Here is a 26,606-nt window from a genome sequence, read left to right on the forward strand (position 1 = left end):
GTGACTGTTGAATGTTCTTATGTTTTTATTTTTGTTCTGCTTTCCTTTCGTCTTGCCCCCTGCCCTATCCTCTCCTTCTTTCTCTTCTCCTCTCCTCTCCTTCCCCCTCTTCTCCTGTCTTCTCCTTCCCTCTTTTCTCCTATCCTCTCCCTCCCTCTCTTCACCTCTCTTCTCCTTCCCTTGCTTTCCTCTCTTTTCCTTCCCTCCCTTCTCCTCTCCTCTCCCTCTGCTTCTTTCTTCGTACAAGCTTTTACAAATAAAATGTATGTTGTGCAACTGTCACCACCATATGTCTGCACAATGTTGTTCATCTTCCCAAAGCTACTGGGGAGGCCAGCCTTCCCAGTAACTGACCCGTTGACTAACAAGTCCCCGTTCTGCTCTCTCCTAGCTCCTGACAACCACAATTCTTCTGGTCCCTGTGATTTTGACTACTCTAGGTACCTCATATAAATGGAATCATACAACATGTGTCATTGTGTGACTGGCTTTTTTCACATTGCAAAATGTCTTCAAGGTTCATCTATGTTGTAGCATGTTAGAATTTGCTAAGTTTTAAAGGCTGAATAATGTTCTATTGTATGTATTTACCACACTTTGTTCATTATTCATACAGGGGTTCCTTTGCAAGTGATGGAAATATTCTAAAATTAGTTGTAGTGATAGTTGCACAACTCTGAATGTGCTGAAAGCAATGAATTGTATAGTTTAAATGGGTGAATTACATGGTATGAGAGTAAAGTCTCAATAACCCTGTTATCAAAAGAAAGAAACCTAAAAACAACATGTAAATCTATTCTTAGCTCAGAGCAATATTAAAAAAAAAAGCCTTAGGAAGGGTGTGACTTGCTGATTCATTTGTCAACCTCTGATTCATAGTAATAAACCCTCTTTCATTTCTGATATTGGTAATTTTTTTGCTCTTTTATTTTTGATAGTATAGGGATTTTTCCATTTCGTTGATCCTTTTTAACAACCAACTTTTGGCCTCGTTAATTTTCCCTATTACTTGTTTTCTACTCTTTGATACCTGATCTTATATTTATTACTTTTATTCTTGTACTTACTTCGGTTCTATTTTTATCGTCTTTACCTAGCTACTTCTTCTTCTTCTTCTTTTTTAATGAGGTCTCTCTGTCACCCAGGCTGGAATACAGTGGTGTTACCATAGCTCACAGCAGCTTTGAACTCCTGGGCTCAAGTGATCCTCCAACCTCAGCCTCCTCAGTAGCTGGGACTACAAGCATGTGCCACCACACCAGGCTAATTTTTAGACTTTTTATTTCTGTAGAGACAGGGTCTTTCTTTGTTGCCCATGGTAGTCTCGAACTCCTAGCTTCAAGCCATCCTCCTGCCTCAGTCTCCCAAAGTGCTGGGATTACAGGTATGAGCTACGACTCCTGCCTGGCCTATCTAGCTTCTTAATGAGGATCTATAGATCATTGGTTTTAGACTTTTCTTCTTTTCTAACGTAATCCTAAAAAGCTTTAAATATCTTTCTAAGCACTGCTTTAGCTGTAGCCCACAAATTTTTGTATGTTGTATTTTTATTATGTCAGTACAAAATATGTACTATTTTTTCTTTAACCTGTGGATTATTTAGGAGTGTATTGTTTAAATTCCAGGTATTTGGGGCTATCTAAGGTATTTTATTAGTATTATTTTTTGAGACAGGGTCTCACTCTGTCATCCAGGCTGGAGTGCAGTGGCACAATCACAACTCACTGTAGCCGCAGTGATCCTCCCACCTCAGACTCCTGAGTAGCTAGGACCACATATGCATGTCACCATACCTGGCTAGTTTTAAAAAAATTATTTATAGGGATGAGATCTTGCCATGTTGCCCAGGCTGGTCTCAAACTTAGCCTCTCAAAGTGTTGGGATTGCAGGCATAAGCCACCCCACCCAACCTAAGATGTCTTATTGTTACTGATTTATCATTTATTTCATTTTGGTCACAGAATATACTTATTATAATTTCAATCCATTTAAATGTATTGAAACTTATTGTATTAGTCAGGGTTCTCTAAAGGGACAGAACTAGTAGGATATATATATATATATATATATATATATATATATATACGTGTGTGTGTGTGTGTGTGTGTGTGTGTATATATATATGTAGGAGTTTATTAAGTATTAACTTACATGATCACAAGGTCTCACAATAGGCTGTCTGCAAGCCTGAGGAGCAAGGAGAGCCAGTCTGTGTCTCAAAACTGAAGAACTTGGCATGTGATGTTCAAGGGCAGGAAGCATCCAGCACGGGAGAAAGCTGTAGGCTGCGAGGCTAGGCCAGTCTCTCCTTTTTGCATTTTTCTGGCTGCTATATATTTGCTGGCAGCTGATTAGAAGGCGCCCACCCAATTAAGGGTGGCTCTGCCTTCCCCAGGCGACTGACTCAAATGTTAATCTCCTTTGGCAACACCCCTACTGACACACCTGGGATCAATACTTTGTATCTTTCAATCCAATCAAGTTGACTCAGTATTAGCCATCACAAGTCCACCGTTTTTCCAATTTGAGCCCATACACATACATAATCTTCAAATACAGACAATAATAAGGTCATAATTACCCTTAACGTAATACAACTATCCTTTGTGCAACCAGAAATGCACCAATCCCCAACACAAACACTGTTATATAAAATTAACAATACTTAAGTGTTGATATGAAGTCAATAAATCTTATGTCACATGATAAAGGAAAAGGGAAATAAAATGAAGATATCTTCTTAGTACAAGTGTATACATGCACAAACATGTTTTTAATAAAAGAAGGAAGAAATACTCATGACAATTACAGTCCCTGTTTCTGCAGCTGGTCACGTGGTCGTAGCTGGTATTGAAGACTATCTTCTACTACCCATTCTGTGTTCCCTTTGCCTTCAGCAAGCACCTCAGCAGGTCATGGTTTTTTTCCTGGTGGAGTGACCCAAGGCTTCATTTTCAAAGGGTCTAGGCCATGTGTAGTCTTGCCTGGATTGGGCTGTTGTAGTTTCCCATTGACCTTAGTCAAGAGCATGGTAATACTAAGAGATGCCCTAATGGATCTCCTGTATTTCATACATACCTTACCTCCATTGTGGAGTAGTAGACTGATTTCATCTTGATAGTCTGGGTCAGTCAACCCCAGCCAACACTGTAACTCCCTCCTTACCCTGTTGACTTAAGAGGAGCCCAAAGTGTCTAGGTGGCAATCTTCCAGTTTAAGGGGACCGATGTTATGTCAACTGGTGGCAGCATTCCTCCCTCTGGAACTAAGACCTCTAGGCAAGCAGAATGTAATGTCATGGGAACAGGAAGCAAAAATTTTGCTAGTGGATCACTAGAGATGATGGTGAGTGGTGCCACTTCCCCTTCCACCCCTTGAGTCCTAGAACCATAAATCCTGGCTGTGGGAGAAACCAGCGTACCATATATCAGACGCTGATTCAGAAACCTTACTTTGTATCTCAGTGTGTGATCTATTTGGTGAATGTTTCACATGGACTTCAAAAAAATGTGCATTCTACAGTTGTTCGATAGAAATAGCAATTAGGTCAAGGTGCTGGCAGTGTTGTTCTAATCATCTTTGTTTTTACTGATGTTTTTCTAGTTGTTCTCTGGTTGAGACAGGTGATAAAATCGCTAACTTTGTACAACTGTCTATTTCTCCATTTAGTCCTTCCAAATTTTGCTTTGTTTGTTTTGGGGCTCTTTTATTAAGCACATACACATTTGTGTTGGTTTGTCTTTTTTTTTTTTTTTTTTTTTTTGCTGTTGTTACCCAGGCTGGAGTGCAATGGTGCGATCTCGGCTCACCGCAACCTCTGCCTCCTGGTTTCAGGCAATTCTCCTGCCTCAGCCTCCTGAGTGGCTGGAATTACAGGCATGCGCCACCATGCCCAGCTAATTTTTTTGTGTTTTTAGTAGAGACGGGATTTCACCATGTTGACCAGGATGGTCTCGATCTCTTGACCTCGTGATCCACCAGCCTGGGCCTCCCAAAGTGCTGGGATTACAGGCGTGAGCCACCGTGGTTTGTCTTTCTAACACTAATCCTATCCCTAACCCTATTTAACATTATTAAATATACCTCTTTATCTCTGTTAATACTGTCTTGAAGTTTATTTTGTCTGGTTTTAATATAAAAAACCAAGTCATCCAAGCCTTCTTATGGTTACTCTAAAAGGTATATATATATATATATATATTTTATATCCACTTGCTTTCTAGCTATCTTTATATTTAAAGTGTACCTCTTGTGGGTAGCATGTAGCTTGTGTTTCATTTTTTATCCATCCTGAAAATATCTGACTTTTAATTGGCGTGTAGTTTGCTAACATGTAATGTAAGTATTAACGGGCTTGGATCTGAACTACCGTTTTACCTTACCCTCTGTCTACCCCTCTGGCTTTTGTTCCTCTGTACCTTCTTTCCTGTTGTCTCTTGCTTTAACATTTATTACAGTTGCATTTTAATTGCTTGCTGACTCTTTAATTATATGTATTTGCTCTTCTTTCTTTTCTTTCTTTCTGTCTGTCTCTCTCGCTCTCTTTCTCTTCCTTCTTTTTTCTTTTGATGAAGTCTCCCTTTGTCACCCAGGCTGGAGTGCAGTAGCATGATCTAGGCTGAGTGCAACCTCTGCCTCCCAGGTTCAAGAGATTCTCATGCCTCAGCCTCCAGAGTAGCAGGGACTACAGGTGTGTGCCGCCACACATGGCTAATTTTTTTTTTTTTTGTATTTGTAGTAGAGACAGGGTTTCACCATGTTGGTCAGGCTGGTTTCAAACTCCTGACCTGAAGTGATCCACCTGCCTTGGTCTCCCAAAGTGCTGGGATTACAGGCGTGAGCCACCATGACCCGCCTGCATTGTTATCTTAATGGTGGCTCTAGAGATTATAATATATACTTGTACATTTTTTTACTGTCTACTTAGAGTTAATATTGTACTGCTTCATGTAAAATGTGGAAACTTTAAACCAGACATGTCAATTTTTACTCCCTATTTTTAATGTTATAATTGTCACACATATATTTTACACAAGATCCTAAAATTCACAAGACAATGTTACAGTCATTGCTTTGAAAAGTCCTATGTTGCTTAAAAAAAAGAGAAAATATGGTTTTTTACATTTACCTAGATATGTATTATTTTTGATGCTCCTCTTTCCTTCCTGAAGATCACAGTTCTATTTGGTATCATTTCTCTACAGCATAAAAAATTTCACTTAGCATTTATTGTAGTGCAGGTCTGATCATGATGAATTTTCTTAGTTTGTATTTATCTGAAAATGTCTTTATTTTATCTTTATGCTTGAAGGATATTTTTGTTTGCTATAGGATTCAGGATTGGCAAGTCCTTCCCCTAGCCCCCAGCATTTTAAAGATGTCATTTCACTCTCTTCTGGCCTCTATGTTTTCTGAAGAGAAATCAGTAATCATTTGAGTTCTTGTTTCTCTGTATATAATGTGTAATTTTTCTTGGGCTGTTTTTAACGTTTTTTTAATATTCTGCTGTTTGACTATTATATGCTTGGACATCTTTTTCTTCGTACTTACTCTGCTAAGAGTTTTGGTGAGCTTCTTGAATATGTAAATTTACACCTTCTACTGAATTTGGGGAAATTTTCACCAAATACTGTTTCCTCACCATTTTCTCTTTCCTCTCCTTTTGAGACTCCAATTACTTGTATGTAAGACCTTTTTTTTAATTTTTATTTTATATTTTTATTTTTTTATTGCATTTTAGGTTTTGGGGTACATGTGCAGAGCATGCAATACAGTTGCATAGGTACACACATGGCAGTGTGTTTTGTTTGCTTTCTCCCCTTCACCCACATTCGGCATTTCTCCCCAGGCTATCCCTCCCCACCTCCCCCTCCCACTGGCCCTCCCCTTTGTCCCCCAATAGACCCCAGTGTTTAGTACTCCCCTCTCTGTGTCCATGTGTTCTCATTTTTCATCACCCGCCTGTGAGTGAGAATATGCAGTGTTTCATTTTCTGTTCTTGTGTCAGTTTGCTGAGAATGATGTTCTCCAGATTCTTCCATGTCCCTACAAACGACATGAACTCATCATTTCTGATTGCTGCATAATATTCCATGGTGTATATGTGCCACATTTTCCCAATCCAGTCTATCATCAATGGGCATTTGGGTTGATTCCAGGTCTTTGCTATTGTAAACAGTGCTGAAATGAACATTCGTGTGCATATGTCCTTATAGTAGAACGATTTATAGTCCTTTGGGTATATACCCAGTAATGGGATTGCTGGGTCAAATGGAATTTCTATTTCTAAGGCCTTGAGGAATCGCCACACTGTCTTCCACAATGGTTGGACTAATTTACACTCCCACCAACAGTGTAAAAGTGTTCCTTTTTCTCCACATCCTCTCCAGCATCTGTTGTCTCCAGATTTTTTAATGATCGCCATTCTAACTGGCGTGAGATGGTATCTCAATGTGGTTTTGATTTGCATCTCTCTGATGACCAGTGACGATGAGCATTTTTTCATATGATTGTTGGCCTCATATATGTCTTCTTTCGTAAAGTGTCTGTTCATATCCTTTGCCCACTTTTGAATGGGCTTGTTTGTTTTATTCCTGTGAATCTGTTTGAGTTCTTTGTAAATTCTGGATATCAGCCCTTTGTCAGATGGGTAAACTGCAAAAATTTTTTCCCATTCTGTTGGTTGTCGATTCACTCTAGTGACTGTTTCTTTTGCCGTGCAGAAGCTCTGGAGTTTCATTAGGTCCTTTTGACACTTCGCCACATGTACCTCGAGGCTGTCATTTCACTATCTGTTCTTCTGAAAGGATCATTTCTATTGATCTGCTTTTAAATCTGCAGACATCTGTTGTATTCATGTTACTATTGAAGCCATCCTGTGCAATTTTTAAAATTGTACTGTTTTTGGAATTCATGCTAAATGAGTAGATTTTAGCTGATCTTGCCACAAAAGCAAAAAAAGAGGTAACTGTGAGATGACGGATAAGGTAATTTGCTTTACTATAGTGACCATTTTCCTTTCCATATCTATCTATATTATATAACAAGTACAGACAATAAAAATTATTTTTTAAAATTCTAATATTATATTGAAAGTTTAGAATTTCTATTTCATTTGTTTCTGTTTTTTTCCTATTGTTTCCTCTCGGCATTAATTGCAAACAGATTTTCTTTTAAATACCTCAGCATAGTTATTCTAGCTGCTTTAAAAATCCTTGTCTGTTAATTCTAATATCTGGATCATCTCAAGGAGTTAAACCTTGAGATGATCCAGATATTAGAATTAACAGACAAGGATTTTAAAAAATAGGTTACATATGTCTTCACCTATTGAGTAATTTTGGATTATGTCCTGGGTATTACAAATGTTACATTGTGAACACTCTAGATTCTACTCTATTTCCTTGTAGATTATAGATTTTTGTTGTAGATTATAGATTTTTGTTTTAACAGGAAATTAACTTGGTTGGAATATACTGTAGATGTTATTTCTTGATTGGCAGTTCAAATCTCAGTTTACTTCCTTAATTTTTAGTGGAAGTCTGTCCTGTACCTATGTGGTCCAGAGCTCAGGCAGATATTTGGGCAGAGTTTGTACTCAAAATTTTTGATCCCGCTTTTCATTCTAGATGTCCCCACTCCAATTCCCATCACCTCCCAGTGGCTATGGTTGGCCTGACTTCTGTTTTCTGGTTTTTCATTCCACAAAGACTGCAATTAAAAAAAAATCAGACTTTTAGATGTCCTTCACAGCATTAGTTTCAGCCTGGCATCAGCCTACAAACTGTAAAAACGGGTACCCCACCTTGTGATGTTACCTTTTTCCAAGTGTTTCCTCTTCTCCAGAAACTGTCTGCTTTTGGTAATTTTCCAGTGCCTTTAAGTCATTGTTATTTTGCATTTTGATATGACAGAGGGTTGAGTTTATGAAGAGTTACTTAGCTATATTGAAGCATATGTTGACTTCCCAGTGTATTTTGTTTACATACAGGATTTTCAATCATAAATCTTGGTGGAGAGACAAACCAAACAACACCAATTGTATTGTTGGTACCAAATTGCTTACATATTGAAGCTAAATCATGACCTCTCCATGGTACTTGATTGTCCTAGAAGAGTTCATTTCTGCTTAGTGAAGAGCCATAGGGCTTTTAATTCTACAAGTCATTTTTAGAAGTATGATAAACTTTTAGCCCCCCCATTATACACCCAGATAGATAATAACAACTTGAGAGGCAGCATAATTTTAAAAAGTGAGCCCCAAATCACATATATCTTTGTGCAGCAGCATCCCAGCTGCGTGACTCTAAGCAAGTCATTTAACCTTTCTAACCCATTTCCTGTTGCCATAATACAGCATACCTCTCAGAGGTGATAGACAGATTAAATGGGAGAATGCAGTTAAGTGTGTATACCTATCCTGTTTTGTCTGTGAGAGTCCAGATTTATGGCTGTGGACTTAGTGTAATTATTAACAACGCTTTTTGACTCTCAAAAATGTTCCAGTACTTGTCAAATACTATTACCAGTCAACTCAGGAAAAACTTCTGATAGTGGATTTCTTGGTCCATTTTGTGCTGCTGTAACAGAATACCACAGAATGGCTAATTTCTGATTAACAGAATTATATTGGCTCATAGTTCTGGAGGCTAGGAAGTCCAAGATCAAGGGGCCACCTGTGGTGAGAGCCTTCTTGCTGTGTCATCCAATGGAAGATGTGCAAAGAGAGGGCAAGAGAGAACAAAAGATTGAACTGACAGCCTTAAGCCCTTTTACAATTGGCATGATTCCATTCAACACGGTGGAGCCTTCATGACCTGAACATATCCCAATGTGCCCCTGCCCCCGTTACTGTCACATTGGGGATTAAGTTTCCATTACATGCTTTTTGGGGACACATTCAAACCATAGCTGTGGGTATGTAGCTCTTAGTAGAGCTAATGCCTCACTTCTGTGCTTCACTTTTCAACCAAAGCATTGCTCCATAAACAATGAGGCAAATCCCTATTCCCATTGTATTGTGTTTTTTATTGTTGTTTTGTTTTTTCCTTTTACTATATGGAGGAAGGTAGCCTGATTTCCAAGACTGGTTTATTTCTAATAATCAGGGCAAATGACCTAATTTGTCTTTTCCCTTTCATTTCTATTATTATCCAGGTGAAAGGAGATCAAAGGGAGATAACCTCGGGATTAGGCTTACAAAGGACAAGATGATGTATGTTTGTCTCTGTCTATGTGTACCAGGATCATGTCTTGGCTTGTGATTCTATGTGTGTATGTGTGTGCGTGTGTGTGTGTGCGTGCATGTGGATGTGCACATGTGTGCAAAAAGTATACCATATAGCTTATGGAGCTAGTTCCCACCTTTCAGCCCTTTGAGTGATATTCTGAGGCTGAGCTGGGGTGGAAGGTGGGCAGGACTTCATTATAATGAACGAAGATTTCAATTTTCATTTCTGACTTTTCTTGGCAGATTTTCCTAGGCAATGTCCCTGTGGGAAGGATTTTGGCTTCCATATATTTGCCTAAATCACTGATGGGGAGAATTCCTCTTAGCAACTTACAAACGATCTTGTTTAATTTCTTTGGCCAAACTTCACTCTTTAAGGTAAATTCTTGCCTGTGGTAACTGTGATGAACTGGCGTATGGTGACTCATTGTAATTATGAACTCTTGCTATTTTCATGATGTTTTGTTTATAATGTTGTCTGATTGATTCCACAAATCTTCCAGCACAACTCCTGCCCTTTAACATGAATCAATGTCCACTTTAATGATGTTCTACAGTTTTTAATTTTCACAGCATCTCAGCTTTGGAAGGGACCTTCTGGATTATCTGGTGGCTAAACAGAGGTCTCCATATATTTCAAAGCCAGAAAAGAACAGCGAATTCTCCTGATGAAATGATGTTTTGGCTTGTCAGTGCTTGCCTCCCAAATCTCCCTTGGCTCCTCAAAGCCAACATGTCCACTATTTTGGGCCAATTCCTTTGAAGCTGGGTGGTATCCAGAAGGACATTTGCCTACAGGCATTTGCTGCTACTTCCCACAGCCCCCACAGAACTTTCTCTAAAGGCTGCAGTCCTCACCCACTAGAAAACAGAGGCAGCATGATGTGACGCTGAAGAGTGTGGACTCTGGCTGAGTTTAAAGCTGGCGATGCCATATTCTCCCTGTGTGTCCTCAAGCAAGTCACTGAACCTCTGTAGCATAGGGTCATAAGGACACCTTAAAAAGCAACTGAAGGATTAAAGGAGTTAGTGCATTTAAAGTGTTTACAATACTGCTTGGCACATAAGTACCATAAGTGTTTGCTCTACTATTATTATTATCCTGTCTTAGGTCCCTACCTAACAAAAGGCTATTCGTTCAGACCACTCTGTCTCATCTAGCTATTGGGAAGACAGTAATCAGAGTTTGCATGAAGTTGAAGACAATAAATATCATTAATAGCTAATATTTACATTTGTTATTTCATCTACTAATAATGAGAAACTAAGATACAAAAAGGTTAAGTAATTTTTCCCAAGGCCACATAGCTATAAAATGGCACAGCTAGGAATCACACCCAGGCTATCTGACTTCAAAGTTCATGTATTTAAGAAGTCAATACATTAGTTTTCCCAGATGTGTTTGCATTTCTAAAGAGGCTATCCAAAGGAACGAATTTCTTTTTTTTTTTATTGCATTTTAGGTTTTGGGGTACATGTGCAGAGCATGCAATACAGTTGCATAGGTACACACATGGCAGTGTGTTTTGTTTGCTTTCTCCCCTTCACCCACATTTGGCATTTCTCCCCTGGCAATCCCTCCCCACCTCCCCCTCCCACTGGCCCTCCCCTTTCCCCCCTATAGACCCCAGTGTTTAGTACTCCCCTCTCTGTGTCCATGTGTTCTCATTTTTCATCACCCGCCTATGAGTGAGAATATGCGGTGTTTCATTTTCTGTTCTTGTGTCAGTTTGCTGAGAATGATGAGGAACGAATTTCTAATGGTCAAATATTCATAGTTCTTCTGTGGGAGGTTGCACTGGGCCAACTGAAAATATAGCACATACCCATACCACATGCCACCTCAAACATACCATGTCACCTCCAGCTGTGTCTATAAGACATTCTGTTTCCCTGGAGTTCTCCAGCCTCAATTTTCTCTATCTAAATTCTATTTGTTCCTGTAGCCTTAGCTCAAATCCCACCCAGGATGGCTGCCTGGAGTAAGCGAGCCTCTGCTCTCCTTCCTGCCTCCTGGACAAAATATTTAGTGGGCAAAACATTTTAATAAAATTAAAAATGTGGTCCATAACACTCTGAACCTTTTGGTAGGCTTACAATTTCTCTGTGTCACCTGAAATGCCATTATTTTGGTCTTAATTTCTCTCCTTTCTTCAGAGGGCCGTGCTTGTCTCATAGAATAAGACATAAACTTGTTTTGCATAGACATCACACTTAATAAGTCATCTTTATTCACTAACACTTTCCACTGAAAGAGATTAAAGATGCTTTGCCAAAATTAGCCTGCAGACGTCATAGTACCAGATGAAGAAGGATTGGAACTAGCCTGCCATCAAATTCAGAGCTGAAAGGGTGGGCCCTCTTAACTCATGTCATCCCATCACTTCATTGGTAAAGGTAAAATGGATATTGAGGCCACTGAGACCAGGAGAGGGGAAGGAATCTGTTGAAGGTGCCACAATTTGTTCATTTATTCACTCTATCATTTATTCATTCACCAACTATTTACTTGATTCCTTCTGTGTGTCTTATATTGTGCTGAATGATAAGGATACAATGCTGAGCAAGAGACATAGTGCCTGCCTTCATGGAACTTCCAGTTCGGTGGAAGAGAGCAGAGACCTAAACATTGAAAGGGGTGACCTGAGGCTGGGATCTGTCACTGGTTATTGGGGAATGAGTACTTATAAATGGTGCTGCTCTTTAATTGTTTCTCTTGAATCACAAAGTATCACTGCCTTGCTCTAACGCTGCTTCCCCTAACGTATTTTGATCAAAATCTTAAGTCATTATGACATATAACCTTAGAAATTTGTTTGTTTGTTTGTTGATGTCTTTTAAAAACAGGATCTTGCTCTGCCACCCAGGCTGAAGTGTAGTGGTGCAATCACAGCTCACTGTAACCTTGAACTCCTGGGTTTAAGTGATTCTCCTGGCTCAGCCTCCCAAGTAGCTGAGGCTATAGGTGCTCGCCACCATGCCTGGCTGATTTTTTTATTTTTTGTCGAGACAAGGTCTCAGTTTGTTGCCCAGGCTGGTTTCAAACTTCTGTCCTCAAGCCATCCTCCTGTCTCTGCCTTCCAAAGCGTTAGGATTACAGGTGTGAGCCACCATGCCTGGTCCACAGAAACTGTTGATAAGGCACCACTCTTGGATAATATGTGTCTCCTCCTTCACGCCTCCACTATCTGTGATTCTCAGGGAGACAGGTGGTTACAATGTGGCACAGGGGTTCTGGGTGCACAGAAGAGGGGCTCTGCCACTCTTCTAGGAGATCCGGAAAGTGCACTGAGAGAAAGGTCTCAGCCAAGCCCTGAATTTGAGTAGGAGCTCAAAGATGAAATAGGGCAAAGAGAAGGAGGGAAGAGAGTTTCAGATAGAGGGAATAGCTTGTCTAAAAGTTCAGAGGTGTAACAGGGAAAACTTGAGCCTACAGTGCAAAGGGTTGAAGGATGAGGAAGGTTCAGTCCCTTTCCTGGCATGACTACCATTTTATAGTAAGGGAAATGAGACCAGAGAAAAGGCTAATTAGGTTCTGGCTCATAGTGTGTGTCTCCTCTTTTGGCCTTTTCACTACAGAAAACTGTCTCTTAGACTAAGTTGGGAGGATGGTTAAATAACATCTACTCTGCCATCTTTCCTAGTGTCACCAATGGACTGAAAAGGAGTAATGGGGCTTAGGAGGAACAAGTGAGCTAGGGTTAGCACTTGGCCTTTTGAGTGTCAGCAGGGCCCTTCTTATTATATCTTGCTACTGGCCCATCTCTAAATCAGGTTTCCCCAGGATAATTCTGCTGGGAAGGAAGCACTAACCCATCAGGCTGGCTTTGAATGAACAGAACAGGTCAGAAACAGGAAGGGGGTAGACTCCTAGTGGAGCCCCAGGCTAAATTCGCAACTACTGCAGGCTGCAGGACTCAGGTGTGGAGGGTAGGTAGTAGGGACTGCACACTGTTTCTTCAGAAATATGAAGCCTTAGCATCTTCTACAAGTGGCCCAGCAGGATCTCCAAGGAACATCCTCTGGGCTCACCTACCTCCTCTAGGCTTTTTTGGGGAAGTCCTCAGAGATTTTTATTCCTCTCCCTCTTGTCTGGTGTCACCAGCCCTATCTCTGGCCTCTTCACATGTGCCTGTGCCCCAGAAAAGGCAGCCTCTCAGCTGACCTGCATCCTGGACCCTTGGCCTGGGGTGCTTTAGCGCTGTTAATTAGCAAGCCCCACTTCTCAACAGGTACATTCTGGTTTGTTGCCTTTAAAACAACATTTATTAAGCATCCATTCCCTGTCATTTACTAGCTATGTGACCTTTATCCATATTGGCACTGAGCCACTCAAGCCTCAGTCTATCTGAAAAATGCTTATGTGGTTTCAGTGAGGACTGCACACGTCATGTGCATGAAAGGCACATAATAATTTGCTCACCATGGGCACAAGACCCCTGCTGTGTGTTAGGATATGTGAGGAATACCAGGCTATACAATCCCTGGCTCTGGCCTCAGAGCTCACAGTCACCTAAGGCAATGACTATCCTCTGAGATTTGTTTCAAACTGGGTGTTGATAAACTTGCTTCTATCTCTGTCGGAATAGAACAAGAAGTGGTATATAACTTACAAATGATGGATTTAGGTTTCTTACAGAGGAGCTCCCTAAAAGTAAGCAAAAATAGTTGAGAGTTAGAACTGGGATACGTTGTGAAATGTCAATGTCCAGAAAGTTATCAAAATAGAGAATAGTTTCATTTTGTTCCTAGCGCAGTACTGAGTAGCAGGTGCAAAACCAAGGAGTGCTAGATAGATGTTTGGTTGGATGGATGCGTTAATGAACTGTTCTAGCTTGGTATAATAGAGACCTTATGTGAAGACAGGAGATGAGCTGAATGACATCTGACTTTAGCTTGCACATTTATTTTCCACATTCTGTACCTAATGTTGTGTGTAGCACTTCAAAATTCCAGATTGATTATTAATATGTAAGTAATTAAAAATTTAGGACCTGAACTCCTCTTATGTTTTATCTGCAGATCAAAAACGTCACTAAAGCATTAACTACATATGTTGTTAGTGCCAGCGTTTCAGATATGTTCATTCAAAACTTAGCTGACCCAGTGGTCATCACTCTGCAGCATATTGAAGGAAACCAGGTAATATATCCATTTTTAGCTCAAAACCAAATGGCCTCAGGAACTCGTCAGGATTTTTCTGTTAAAAGTAATTTGTTAATTAACAGATGTGATTCTAATGCTTAGTGAAGAATGTCTCATTCCAGGTAGCAAAAGGTGTGTTATAATTGGAACCTTTTAGAAATAATGCCTCATCCTAAAGTAATAGGGAATGGTGGGCATTCTAGCATTGTGACACATGGGTGGGGTGGTGACTGGAACTTTTGGTTGTCCCATCACACTAAATGACATGTGATTCCATTTATTTTTGAGTGAGGCAAACAACTTCACTCAAAATAATTGATACTTTGGCACTGTTAATTAGCAAGCCAGGTACATTCTAGTTTGTTGCCTTTAAACCAATATTTATTAAGTATCCCTCCCCTGTCATTCACTAGCTGTGTGACCTTTATCCATATAGGCATAGGTTTATTACAGGTTTCCTCTACAAGAAACCTAAACATTTATATTATTTGAATTTCCATAAAGAACATTAAAACATGTATGAATTATCACCAAAGGACTAAAAGTATAGTCATATGGCATAACATAAGGTATATATTACTAAATAATCGAATTTAGCCTAAGAACAAGAATGAATGACGATTTCATTATTTGACGTTAATGAAGTCTCAATAGATTTCTCAGTTCCCATTCTAAAAGATCATATGGTTCAGCATACTTTTCACTGCTCTTGAGTCTAGAAGGAAAGAAGAGAAGAGGGCCGGGCGTGGTGGCTCAAGCCTGTAATCCCAGCACTTTGGGAGGCCGAGGCGGGTGGATCACGAGGTCAAGAGATCGAGACCATCCTGGTCAACATGGTGAAACCCCGTCTCTACTAAAAATACAAAAAATTAGCTGGGCATGGTGACGCGTGCCTGTAATCCCAGCTACTCAGGAGGCTGAGGCAGGAGAATTGCCTGAACCCAGGAGGCGGAGGTTGCGGTGAGCCGAGATCGCGCCATTGCACTCCAGCCTGGGTAACAAGAGCGAAACTCCGTCTCAAAAAAAAAAAAAAAAAAAAAAAAGAGAGAGAAGAGAGGGACAGGAAATTTAAAGAAACAAATACCAAATGAAACGTGTTAGATAAGTAAGATCTCTCAATTTGGTCTGGGCTACAGCACTTCAATTATCCCCAATAACTTTTGCTTCCTGCCCGCAGTTTCCTGGAGATTATAGGAGCCAGTGAGGTCTTAGGAACGTTCTGTAGGGCTAATGGGGCCCGTCCATAAAGCTTGATCTCAGAGGTGAGCCCTGAATTCCAAAGCTCTGTAAGGAACACATCAGTCCTGCATTGACTATCCATGACCTTGTACCAGAAGGGAGCATGGCAAGTTTTAATACTATCAAATATTTTAAAGGACATACGGGATCACCAGGCAGTGCTGTTTCCTCACTTCTCTAATCCAGAGTTAAGTGGACTTAGTCTAAAAACCAATTTACAAATGGCCCAAATGTGTGTGTGTGTGTGTGTGTGTGTGCATGTGAGTGTGTGCATAACTACCATGTGAAAAAATATTAAGAAGAAAACACACGTGTATGTAAGTGACTATATGGTAACTATCACAGGCAAGATGTTTACCTCTGATTTTTTCCCCCAGAATTATGGTCAAGTTCACTGCGCCTTTTGGGATTTTGAGAACAATAGTAAGTATTTTCTTTAGCAACTTTGACTTTGCCCCAGACCATTTTCCCACTTGGCAGTTAAATGGAAGGGAGTTGTGCTGAAATTACTGTCTTGTCAGACCCTACAGAGCATTCTGAATGATCAAGATATAGGATAGGATTTTTATACCAAACTAGGGCACGGGAATTAAGACAACTTTCCTTTTTAGTAGGTAAGATCTCTCAATTCGTTCTGGGACTACAGCACTCCAATCATGCCCAATAACTAATTGCTCCTTACCTACAGTTTCCTGAAGACTATAGGAGCTTATGATAAGTATCTTAAGCCCCAAAGACAATTATTTGGGAAATCAGAAAAATCATACAACTCGAGGGTAAGCAAAGTTGGAAGAAAAAATTTGGAAGGTCCAGAGCAGAGTAGCCTTGAGCTTTTTGAAAAAAGTTGAGGAATGAATACCTGGTTTTTTTATCTGTACTTTCCCACAGGGCTTTTGCAAGATCCGTGATCTCCTTTCCTTTTTTTCTCCTCAACTCTTTTAGACTGACTGTGTGACCTTGTGTAGGCCATTTACCCCCTCTGGGCCCCAGTCTTTTTATCTTTTCATTGAGGAGATTAAACTTCTTGGTTGGTCTCTAGGGACCCTATTTGATGAATAAGCATGAGTCTTTGGAGACACACAGTAGGAAAAGAGACTGGGAACGGTCGTTGCTGACTGGGGTGCTCTGAGGCCTGCCATCTTCACTGGAAATATCCGGGGTTATCACCGAATCTCAGAGAATTTCCACACAGCATCAATGTCCTCAAGAACGCCAGGAGTGTCTAAGTGAGGAGTCCTTCTGCCTGTGGAAACTCTGCCTAGGACCTTTCCCTTTTTCACTATCCTCAAAATTCTGGGATAAAAGAGAAATTCTCTTCCCATTTGGCTCCCTGGGGTATAAGAATGCTACTTCTTTCTGAAAAACAAAAATAACACTGCCCTTTCCTGATCCCCTCCAAGTCTCTCAGGATAAAACTTCTATAAAGTGATTAGCTTTGTCCCTTACAACCTTAGTAAGTTGACCTTTATGCTCATTAATGCAAATTGCTGGGATAGTCCCAAGTCACCCTTTGCCCCTGCCCCTCTGCCCCGTAGATCTAGAACCTCTGGAACCTATGGCATTATCCCAGATGGGCAAATGTTGATCATACTCAGCTGCCTGCCCTTGGATAACCCCTCTGGTCTAGTGCCACTCAGGAAGTTCTACGCTAAATCTGGTCTAGTACCTGAGATCTCAGGTTATGGAGGTTTGGTGTTAGTTCTAAACCCTGAGTGTGCTCAGAAGAAACTAGCCAGGTGTCAAGTAGAGCAGAGTCTCTTATTAGCCCTGTTGAGCTCCGGACCATGATCAGACTTTGGTTCAAATCACTTGAGACCCTTTGAATTGGGGGTTCAGCTGGGTTTTCAGATGTCTATTCCAGTCCCTCTGAGTAAGCTCAAGTGTCAGTTTATATTCCACATGTCAATGTCCTTAAAAAGATTCTAGATCTGTCTGCTTCCTACTTATTGTCTACTTGAAAAAAAAATAAATAAAAACAGTCTTTACTCGTCACTGTAGTATGGTGGCAGGACTCTTGTTCATGTTTAGAGGCTGTCCTCATTTAAAGAAGTATGGTACAAGAACAGGAAAAGTGAGAGCTGGAGAAGTTATGCCATTTATGAAATTCCCCAAAAGTCAATTTAGTCTATTAGACTTAATTTAATTTCAGTGTTCAATTATACCCCTAATCTTGCTGTCTTAGCAAATAATGCTAATTATGACACACGTTTGGATGGTGCATATAATGAAAAGTTAAACATTTCTGAGAAAAACAAAATTGCTTTGAAATTTCCTTCTGTCTCCTACAGATGGGCTGGGCGGATGGAATTCGTCAGGCTGTAAAGTAAAGGAAACAAACGTAAATTACACAATCTGTCAGTGTGACCACCTCACCCATTTTGGAGTCTTAATGGTGAGTTGTCTCTTAGTCATTCCTGGATAGAGGTTTCACAATTTTTATTAGACCAGTAATATATGTGTGAACTAAGTTATAAAGAAATGGTATGCATTTGGAAAAAAATCCCCCCACCAATTTGTTCATCCAAAGTACAGCAGATTGAGACAAATATTTATTTAGTTTTCTCCTTATAAAATTAATGCTTGCGAGAATTGCAACTCCTGCTTTTTGTTTATTTATTTATTTTCTCACATTTGATAAAATAAATTTCAAAGCAACAAAGATACAGTGGTAAAAGGATCAATGCAACAATAAGAGATCTTAATACCCAGAAACATAAGACCCATAACGAGATTTAGACTCAACGAGACAGAAAATTAATAAGGATATCCAGGACTTCAACTCAGATCTGGAACAAGTAAACTCAATAAATATTTATAGAGTTCTCCATTTTAAATACACAAAATATTGATCGGCCATTATTAATACCCATTTTTAGAATGAAGCAATATTCCTGTTCTCTCTCCCTCTTTTTCTTCCTCTTTCTTCCTCTCCTTCTCTCCTTTTTTTACTTTTTAACATCCTAGTTCCTCACCTCTACTCAATACATTATTCTGAACACCTGATTCCTTGCGATTCTCCCGTCCCACTGAAACCTCCAATCCATTAAAAAAAAAAAAAAAAAAATTAATGCTTGCTTTTCAAATTTCCAGCAGTGCAAAACAGGTCCTTGTAACCTCCCTCCCAAGTGGTCACCACCTTTAACAGTCTAACATGTATATTCATTTAGGTTCTTTTCTGTGTATATATTAATATATGTTTTTGTTTTATAAACATGGTATCAAATTGTTTATACAGTTTTTACCAATTGTTTTTTATCTAACAGTATATATTGCACAACTTTCAGGAAAATATGTATCTATCTATTACACTTCAATTGTTAAAATTCCTTTATAGTGTACCATTGCTTGGGTTTAACACAATGAATTTAACTCACCCCTGACTGGTGGACATTTTAGCTGTTGCTGTTCTTCTCATTATAAACACTGCTCTAATACACATTCTTACTCATGTATCTTCAAACATCGGTGTAAGTATTTTTCAGGATAAGTTGACAGAATTGCTGGATTAAAGGGTCTGATCATTAAAATATTTAAATTTAAGAACCATGGGTATTTGCTGAGTTTTTTTTTCCCAAATGACTCTCAAATATATTCCTTCTTCTCTACCCACATCAGAATACTTTCCTAGATTTCTTAGGTAACTTTATTACATACTGTTATCTGAATGTGTCATATGTGACTTGTTTCTACAAAGAATGGTTAACTTTTTGAGAGCTGCGGGTTTGTTTTATATTTATTTTTTAACTATATCTATTCAACAAATAAATGGTACTCAATTGATACTTGTTAAACTGTAATAATTTTTTTCAGCTCCACTCCGAATTGGCTGGAACATTACAGTGGGAATCAAAAGACTGGGGTTGGCTCGGCACCACGGCTCATGCCTATAATACCAGCACTTTGGGGTCTGAGGTGGATGAATGGCTTTGGCCCAGGAGTTGGAGACCAGCCAGGGCAACATGGCAAAACCCTGTCTCTACAAAAAAATTTAAAAAATTAGCAGGCCGTGATGGCACACACTTATAGTTCAAACTACTCAGGAGGCTAAGGTGGGAAGGATCACCTGAGCCCAGGGAGGTCAAGGCTGCAGTGGGCCATGGTCAGGTCACTGTACTCCAGCCTGGGCAACAGAGTGAGACCCTGTCTCAAAAAAAAAAAAAAAAAAAAAAGACCAGCGTTCTTGTTCCAGCTCTGTCTCTAACCAGCTATGTGATCTTGGTAGGCTGTTTCCCTCTTTTGGATCTTACATTTTTTTTCTCTGGAATGTGAATGACTGGAGTATACCAGTGTTTCTCAATATTGGCACTGTTGATATTTTGGCCAAATAATTCTTTCTTTCTTTCTTTCTTTCTTTTTAAGATGGAGTCTTGCTCTGTCTCCAGGTTGGAGTGCAGTGGTGCAATCCTGGCTTACTGCAACCTCCGACTCCCGGGTTCAAGCAATTCTCTTGCCTCGGCCTCCCCAGTAGCTGGGATTACAGGTGCCCTCCACCATGCCCAGCTAATTTTTGCTTTTTTTTTTTTTTTTTTAGTAGAGACGGGGTTTTGCCATGTTGGCTAGGATGGTCTTGATCTCCTGAACTTGTGATCTGCCCACATTGGCCTCCCAAAGTGCTGGGATTACAGGCGTGAGCCACCATGCCCAGCCTCAAATAATTCTTTGTTGTGGGGAGTTGCTCTGTGCATTGTGAAATGTTTAGCAGCCTCCCTGGTCCTTCCCCACTAGATGCCAATAGCACCCCCACCCCTAAGTTGTGACAACCAAAAAATGTCTCCAGATACTGCCAAATGTCCCTGGGAGAAGGGTAAAATCACTCCTGGTTGAGAACTACCAAAATAAACACTGCTTCCTAACCTTTTATGAGTCATGAATCTCTAATCATCTGATGAAGGCTACGAACCTTCTTCTCAAGCCAGTACACACATATATTTAATTAATTTTGCATGTCGTTCCAGATCTTTAATGGTACTTAATTAAGAAATGATTGAACTATGTGATCTCTAAGGTCAATTTTGTTTGTTAATTTTGCAAAGAGCTGTTTATGATCTAAGAAAAAGACCTTTTTTTTTTGTTGCTGTTCTGCGTAGTGTTTTGAGATGCTCAGTTCAGATAATGATTCACTTTGTATCCAAAATTTACATCTATTAGTTTGGTTGTATTTTAAATGTAAAGCATGTTAGTGACAATGAAACCAAGAACTAAATGTTCTTTGAACGTTATTGATGGCTCTCCATGCCCTGTATGCAGTCAGTTGGACTAGGCATATTCAACAAACAATATATGGTCTTATCCATTCACATAATCTTGTTTTACAAGAGCTATGGCAGAAATGTTATACATCCTGGGAACCTCTTGTTAGTGAGCACTGGAAGCATTTTACCATAAACTTGCTCTGGTGAATGTGTAAAACACAACACATTGTGTTCCTTAGGATTTATCCAGGTCTACAGTGGATACAGTCAATGAACAGATATTAGCGCTTATAACATACACCGGATGTGGAATCTCCTCCATTTTCCTGGGAGTTGCATTGCTGACATACATAGCTTTTCAGTAAGTTGATACAGTCTTGCTCTGAGTAAGCTTAATTTGGTTTGATGGATGCTATTGCCATTGTAACTTTGTTAATTTCATGAACACATCACAATAGGAAGAAGTCAGATCCATTAGATTATGAAGTGGACAGGTTAAAAACAAAACATCAAGGCTCCTTTAAAAATATTATAATTAGATTTTTGTAAAACAAGAGAGTTGGGATAAGAAAAGATTCTCTATTAGGATACAAGAACACCAACCCTAAAATAAAATTTCATAAAGTATACTTTATTAAGAACTTTTTAAATCAAAGGACACAATTCAGCTAGTGAAAAGCAAACCATACATAGAACATATTCACAATGCATATATCAGATAAAACACTTGTATGCAGAATATATAAATAACTCTCACAAATCAAAAAGCAAAGGACAGTAAAATTTATAAACGGACCAAAGATTTAAACAGGCATCTCACAAAGGAGAATATCCATACCTAAGGCTTACCTTTACCCAAATGGCCAATAAGCATATGATGAAGTTCTTAACATCATTACCTATCAGAGAAATGTTAATTACAACCACAGTTATGTACTTCTCTGCACCCACCAGAATGGCTAAAATTAAAAATGCTGACAATAGCAAGTGTCAACAAAGATGTGGAACAACAGGAACTCATACATTAGCTGATGGAAATGTAAAATAGTTCAGACACTTTGGAAGATTCTTTGGCAACACCTGTTAAATATAAATATGTATCACGCTATTGACCCAGAAATTTCACTCTTAGATATATACTCAAGACAAATGAGTACATATGTCCACTGAAAGATATGAACAAGAACATTTATAGCAGTTTCAGTCACAGTAACTTCAAATTAGAAACAAACCCAATTTACATTAACAGTTGTTTGGATGAATTAATTGTGATATATTTGTAAAATGGAATGCTACACAGCAGAAAAAATGAATTACTGCTATACAATACAACATAATATCTAAATCTCATAGACACAGAATTGAGCAAAGGAAGCAAGAAATATCAGACAGCATATTGTGTGGCTTCATTTACATAAAGTTCCAAACACAGTCAAAATTTATGGGGATAAATGTGAGAGAATTGGTTATCTCTGGTGGGTGATATTGAATGGTAGAAACATGAAGGAAACTTCTGTGGTCATCCCGCTGTTTGGTAAAGCTAGCTCAAACCTACTGAAGCAGTGGTGATAGAATCATAATACCCGGCAAACTTCTTCCTTTTTTCTAAAAGATAAAAAGAAAAAAAGGGACTGCCTAGTTGAGAGAGGCTATTACTATTTCTGTTAGTGAAGGTCACTATATTTATTATACTTCGATTCTACCTGGAAAGAGGATGAGGGACTTTGAAATTTAGGACGTATAGGCTAAGATGAGTAATTCTTTTATTCTTTCACTTATTATGTAGGCAAGATGTGGTGATGTTTAATTTAAAAAAAGAAGACTTTACCTAAATATTGTACTTTCTCTTTTAGCAAACTTCGAAAAGATTATCCTGCCAAAATCCTGATCAACCTGTGCACAGCACTGCTGATGCTAAACCTGGTATTTCTGGTCAATTCTTGGTTGTCATCATTTCAGAAAGTGGGAGTTTGTATCACAGCTGCAGTGGCACTTCATTACTTCCTGCTTGTTTCGTTGACTTGGATGGGCTTGGAGGCGGTTCACATGTATTTTGCTCTAGTCAAAGTCTTCAACATATATATTCCAAATTATATCCTTAAACTTTGTCTAGTTGGTTGGGGTAAGTATATCTGCCATTGTTTTTGATATTTCTGTCTTAAGCCTGTGTGTCTTTCTAATTCTAGCTCTGTTAGACAGATTCTGGTAATATCGTAGGCAAAAAATTAAGGATTGCCTAGTTGGTATTTGGTCATGTATCTTTTTTTCTTCATGTATTGCTCTATAAATTCAATGCTTAGCCTTTATGGTGAGGAGTTAATGCACAAATATTTACTTAGTACTTAATGTACTAAGTACTAAGTACTGTGTGCTGTGCTAAGTGCTGGCTTTACAGTAGTGAACAGATTTTAACTCTTCCTTTACAGAAGTTACAGTCACAACAAATACTAATAAAACAGATAACACTTAGGTAGCACTTACATGTGCTAAATGCTATTCTAAGTGCTTTACATATGCATGTAATCCTCATAATATCTCTATAGGATAGATTCCATCATTATTCTCATTTAATAGATGAGGACACCGGGCACAGAAAGATGAGGTAATTTGCCAACTCACACAGCTAGTAGGCAAGAGAGCTGGGATTTGAGCCAGGGAGTTTGTCTCCATAGTTTGGACTTCTAACCTCTATGGTCTTGCCATATTATTTAAAGAACAGGGAAAGGACTTGAAATGGGTAAAAGAGTGCTGGGTCACCCAGAACCTGATTCTCGTGACACCTTATGACTGGTGATCACTGCTGCCCTTGGAAGAAGCCAGGAATGGTCCTCAGCGTAGATCTTTTCAAACACAAATGTCATGTCATTGGCTTGCTTTCTTGTATTTCTAACTGACATGGTCAGCTTGGTTCCTTTCCTTTCTCTCCCTTGTGTATTCAAGCCAGATTTGGGGTTCAGAAAATGTGTTAGATGCGTAGGAGATGTATATTAAGTAGCATACCTAGGGTACATAGGAACATAGATTTTATCTTCCACTGCTTTTGTGCAGACAACAGCTTCCTAATTAGCTACCCATCCCTTTAATGAGTTCATTAACATAGTACAGGCTTTCACTGGATACAGTCAGTGCTATTATCTAGGCTAATATGGGGAGCAGAGACAGGCAACTACTGAACAGATCACAATCTAAAAGCTTGTTTTAGTACACTTTGAAATCCATCAGAAACACAGAGCCAAAAGCAGTCGATACACTCCCCTTGGTGCCTTGTGTCCCTTATCTTGATTCAATCAGAGGATTGAAATATGTGGAAGAGCCTTCATGAATAATCCAAAAAGCAGATAAAGATAAGCCACATACAGCCAATTGTGAAAGAAAGGACTGTAAATATCACTCCAACCTGGCTTTCCTTCTCCCTCATCATCACTCATTCCCAGTTTCTTTTTCAAACCCTTCCTTCAGGACTCACTTCTTATCTCTTTGATCTGATTTCACGCACATTTCCTGGGTTACAAGGAGAGGCAGGAAAGGCTAAAGCTTGGTACTTGGAAGCAGGAAAACCTTGAGTTGCACAAGCTGAGGAGCCTGACTGGCTCAATCAGTAAAGAAAGATACAATGAGGCCAGGCTCGGTGGCTCACGCCTGTAATCGCAGCACTTTGAGAGGCCAAGGCGGGTGGATCACAAGGTCAGGAGTTCGAGACCAGCCTGACCAACATAGTGAAACCTCCTCTCTACTAAAAATATAAAAATTAGCTGGGTGTGATGGCACATGCCTGTAATCCCAGCTACTCAGGAAGCTGAGGCAGGAGAATTGCCTGAACCTGGGAGGCGGAGGTTGCAGTGAGCCAAGATGGCGCCACTACACTCCAGCCTGGGCCACAGAGTGAGACTTCGTCTCAAAAAAAAAAAAGAAAAAGAAAGATACAATGAGCCACCCTTAGGTTCAGTTTATTACTTACATAAACTGTGAAAGGAAGGGTACCTAAAAGTGCCAGCTCTCAGGTTCTTGTCCCCGACACTAAAAAAAAAAACACCACCAAAACAAAAGGGAATGGATGACTGCCCTTTTGTCCATGAGTTTTAGGATTCCCTGTAGCTGAGGAGCTAGTTTTAAATGGAAGTGATGCTATTTTTTATTCCGCAGCCCTATTCTGAAGGGGCAGGGTACAAAGGCCCACACCTCCCCAGAACCCTGGGAGATGATGGATGAGAAGCTGTCTCCTGACAGCCTCCTGTAGGAGATAGGGAGGCGAATAGGAGATGGCCCAGAGCACCTCCTCAGAGGCCTCCCATCTTCTCAAATGTGTAGAGGACTGCAGGGCACACGGTCCAAATTCAGATAAGGCTTTACTTGCGTGGTCTATGTGGATACATGCAAGGTCACCAGGGAGCCACAGCTGAGCTGTCCCGCTACAGGGAGTTTCAGAGCACTTCAATATTAGACAAAGGCAATCAACTGTTAGGAAAATAGATATTAGCATCTGTTTATGTTTGAAGCTCTGCCTTATGAATGCCAAAGCAACCTGTTGGAAAGGTTTATACTTTTAATGACAAAAAACGCAATTACTTTTGCACCACCCTAATGAATTCCTGTCCAATACAGTAGATTTTTCCATATTTTAAAAATAACAGACAGTAGGGATTATTTAAAAACAATTTCAATATGTAAACTCAGCTTAAAGACTGCCACACAACTTCTATCCTAAATATGAGACCTTCCTCTGTTCCTCCCTTCCAGACTTCAGGGGGTGTTTTAAAGAATATCTGCAGCAGCATTCTAGGTGCTGTGCTGGGGGACGGCCATACAGATTTGAAGGGACTATCCTGTTTATCACAGAAGGGGACAGTGGAGGATCTTTCAACATACTTGGCGTTCTGGGCTTTGGAACAGCTTTGGAAATGTAACAAAACCCTTAAAATGTATGTAGGTGTATGCTCTTAGTCTAGGAGAAATACAATTGAGAGATAAAGAAATCATTTAAGTTTTGCAAATGTACGTGAAATTGGATTTTTAAACCCTGTGTCTATACTCTCCTCACGTTTGACCATTTTGACTGAACTGATTGCTTTATTATAGTCTGACCGAATTGAGTGGTCATTAACTGGTCGATCTAGTCAAAATGTCAAACTAGTAACGAGTGTGGAAACAGCTTCCCTGTCAAAAAAGCATTGAAGGCTGGAGCTGACTGCCTGTGCCCTTCCCCTAAGGTGACCTAGACAAAAAGCTACTGGGAACGAAGTGGGCGATGTGGAAAGGGAGTGAAAATTAGGGGCTCATCATCGGAGAAGAAATGCCCGATACAAACGTGCATTCCAATGAACTAGATACTTCTTTTGCCAAGTTGATTTTTTGGCACTTGAGCTATTTTTAATAACTAGTGGGCGTTGTATTAGAGCCATTGGCATGCTGTGTAGTTTAGCAGATTGGAGAAGTCCTAGAAATGTTTAAGTTGGAAGAATTCACAAACATTTTGCAAACAATGGTATTTTGATGCCTGCACATCTGTGGCTCATTTAAACAGTGTCTTAATGGATCATCACCACAGTCATTGATTAGGGTCCCTCCCTGCTACCTGTTAAAATACCTTTGACTGGCTCTCCCACTGTAGGAATCCCAGCGATCATGGTGGCAATCATAGTCAGTGTGAATGAAGATCTGTATGGAACTCTGAGCTCAACAACTCCATTGTAAGTACCAGCATCTCTGCTTCTCTGGTGGCGGGGCTCTGACCCAGCAGGGTATGGTAAAGTGTTGTCAGCCTGGGATTGGAATTGACCCTGACTTCAGGATGAAATTAGCCT

The 26,606-nt window shown here is 39.7% G+C and overlaps 1 protein-coding gene across 4 annotated transcripts in view; it reads left to right on the forward strand.

The window, feature by feature from the left end:
- Window positions 1-26,606, forward strand: part of ADGRG4 (adhesion G protein-coupled receptor G4) — a 114,714-nt gene that overhangs the window by 75,229 nt on the left and 12,879 nt on the right. For 2 of the 4 annotated variants that reach the window (XM_035288871.3, XM_054250903.2), the window contains exons 14-20: window positions 9,473-9,607; window positions 14,252-14,371; window positions 15,991-16,036; window positions 17,902-18,005; window positions 21,045-21,166; window positions 22,659-22,927; window positions 26,414-26,492. In XM_035288871.3, the coding sequence (XP_035144762.3) occupies window positions 9,473-9,607; window positions 14,252-14,371; window positions 15,991-16,036; window positions 17,902-18,005; window positions 21,045-21,166; window positions 22,659-22,927; window positions 26,414-26,492 (875 nt within the window). The remainder of the gene's footprint in view (window positions 1-9,472; window positions 9,608-14,251; window positions 14,372-15,990; window positions 16,037-17,901; window positions 18,006-21,044; window positions 21,167-22,658; window positions 22,928-26,413; window positions 26,493-26,606) is intronic. The other 2 variants (XR_008478841.2, XR_008478842.2) reach the window with 1 other exon arrangement.

This window comes from Callithrix jacchus, chromosome X (genome assembly GCF_049354715.1).
Source record: "Callithrix jacchus isolate 240 chromosome X, calJac240_pri, whole genome shotgun sequence".
In the NCBI taxonomy this organism is placed as follows: domain Eukaryota; kingdom Metazoa; phylum Chordata; class Mammalia; order Primates; family Cebidae; genus Callithrix; species Callithrix jacchus.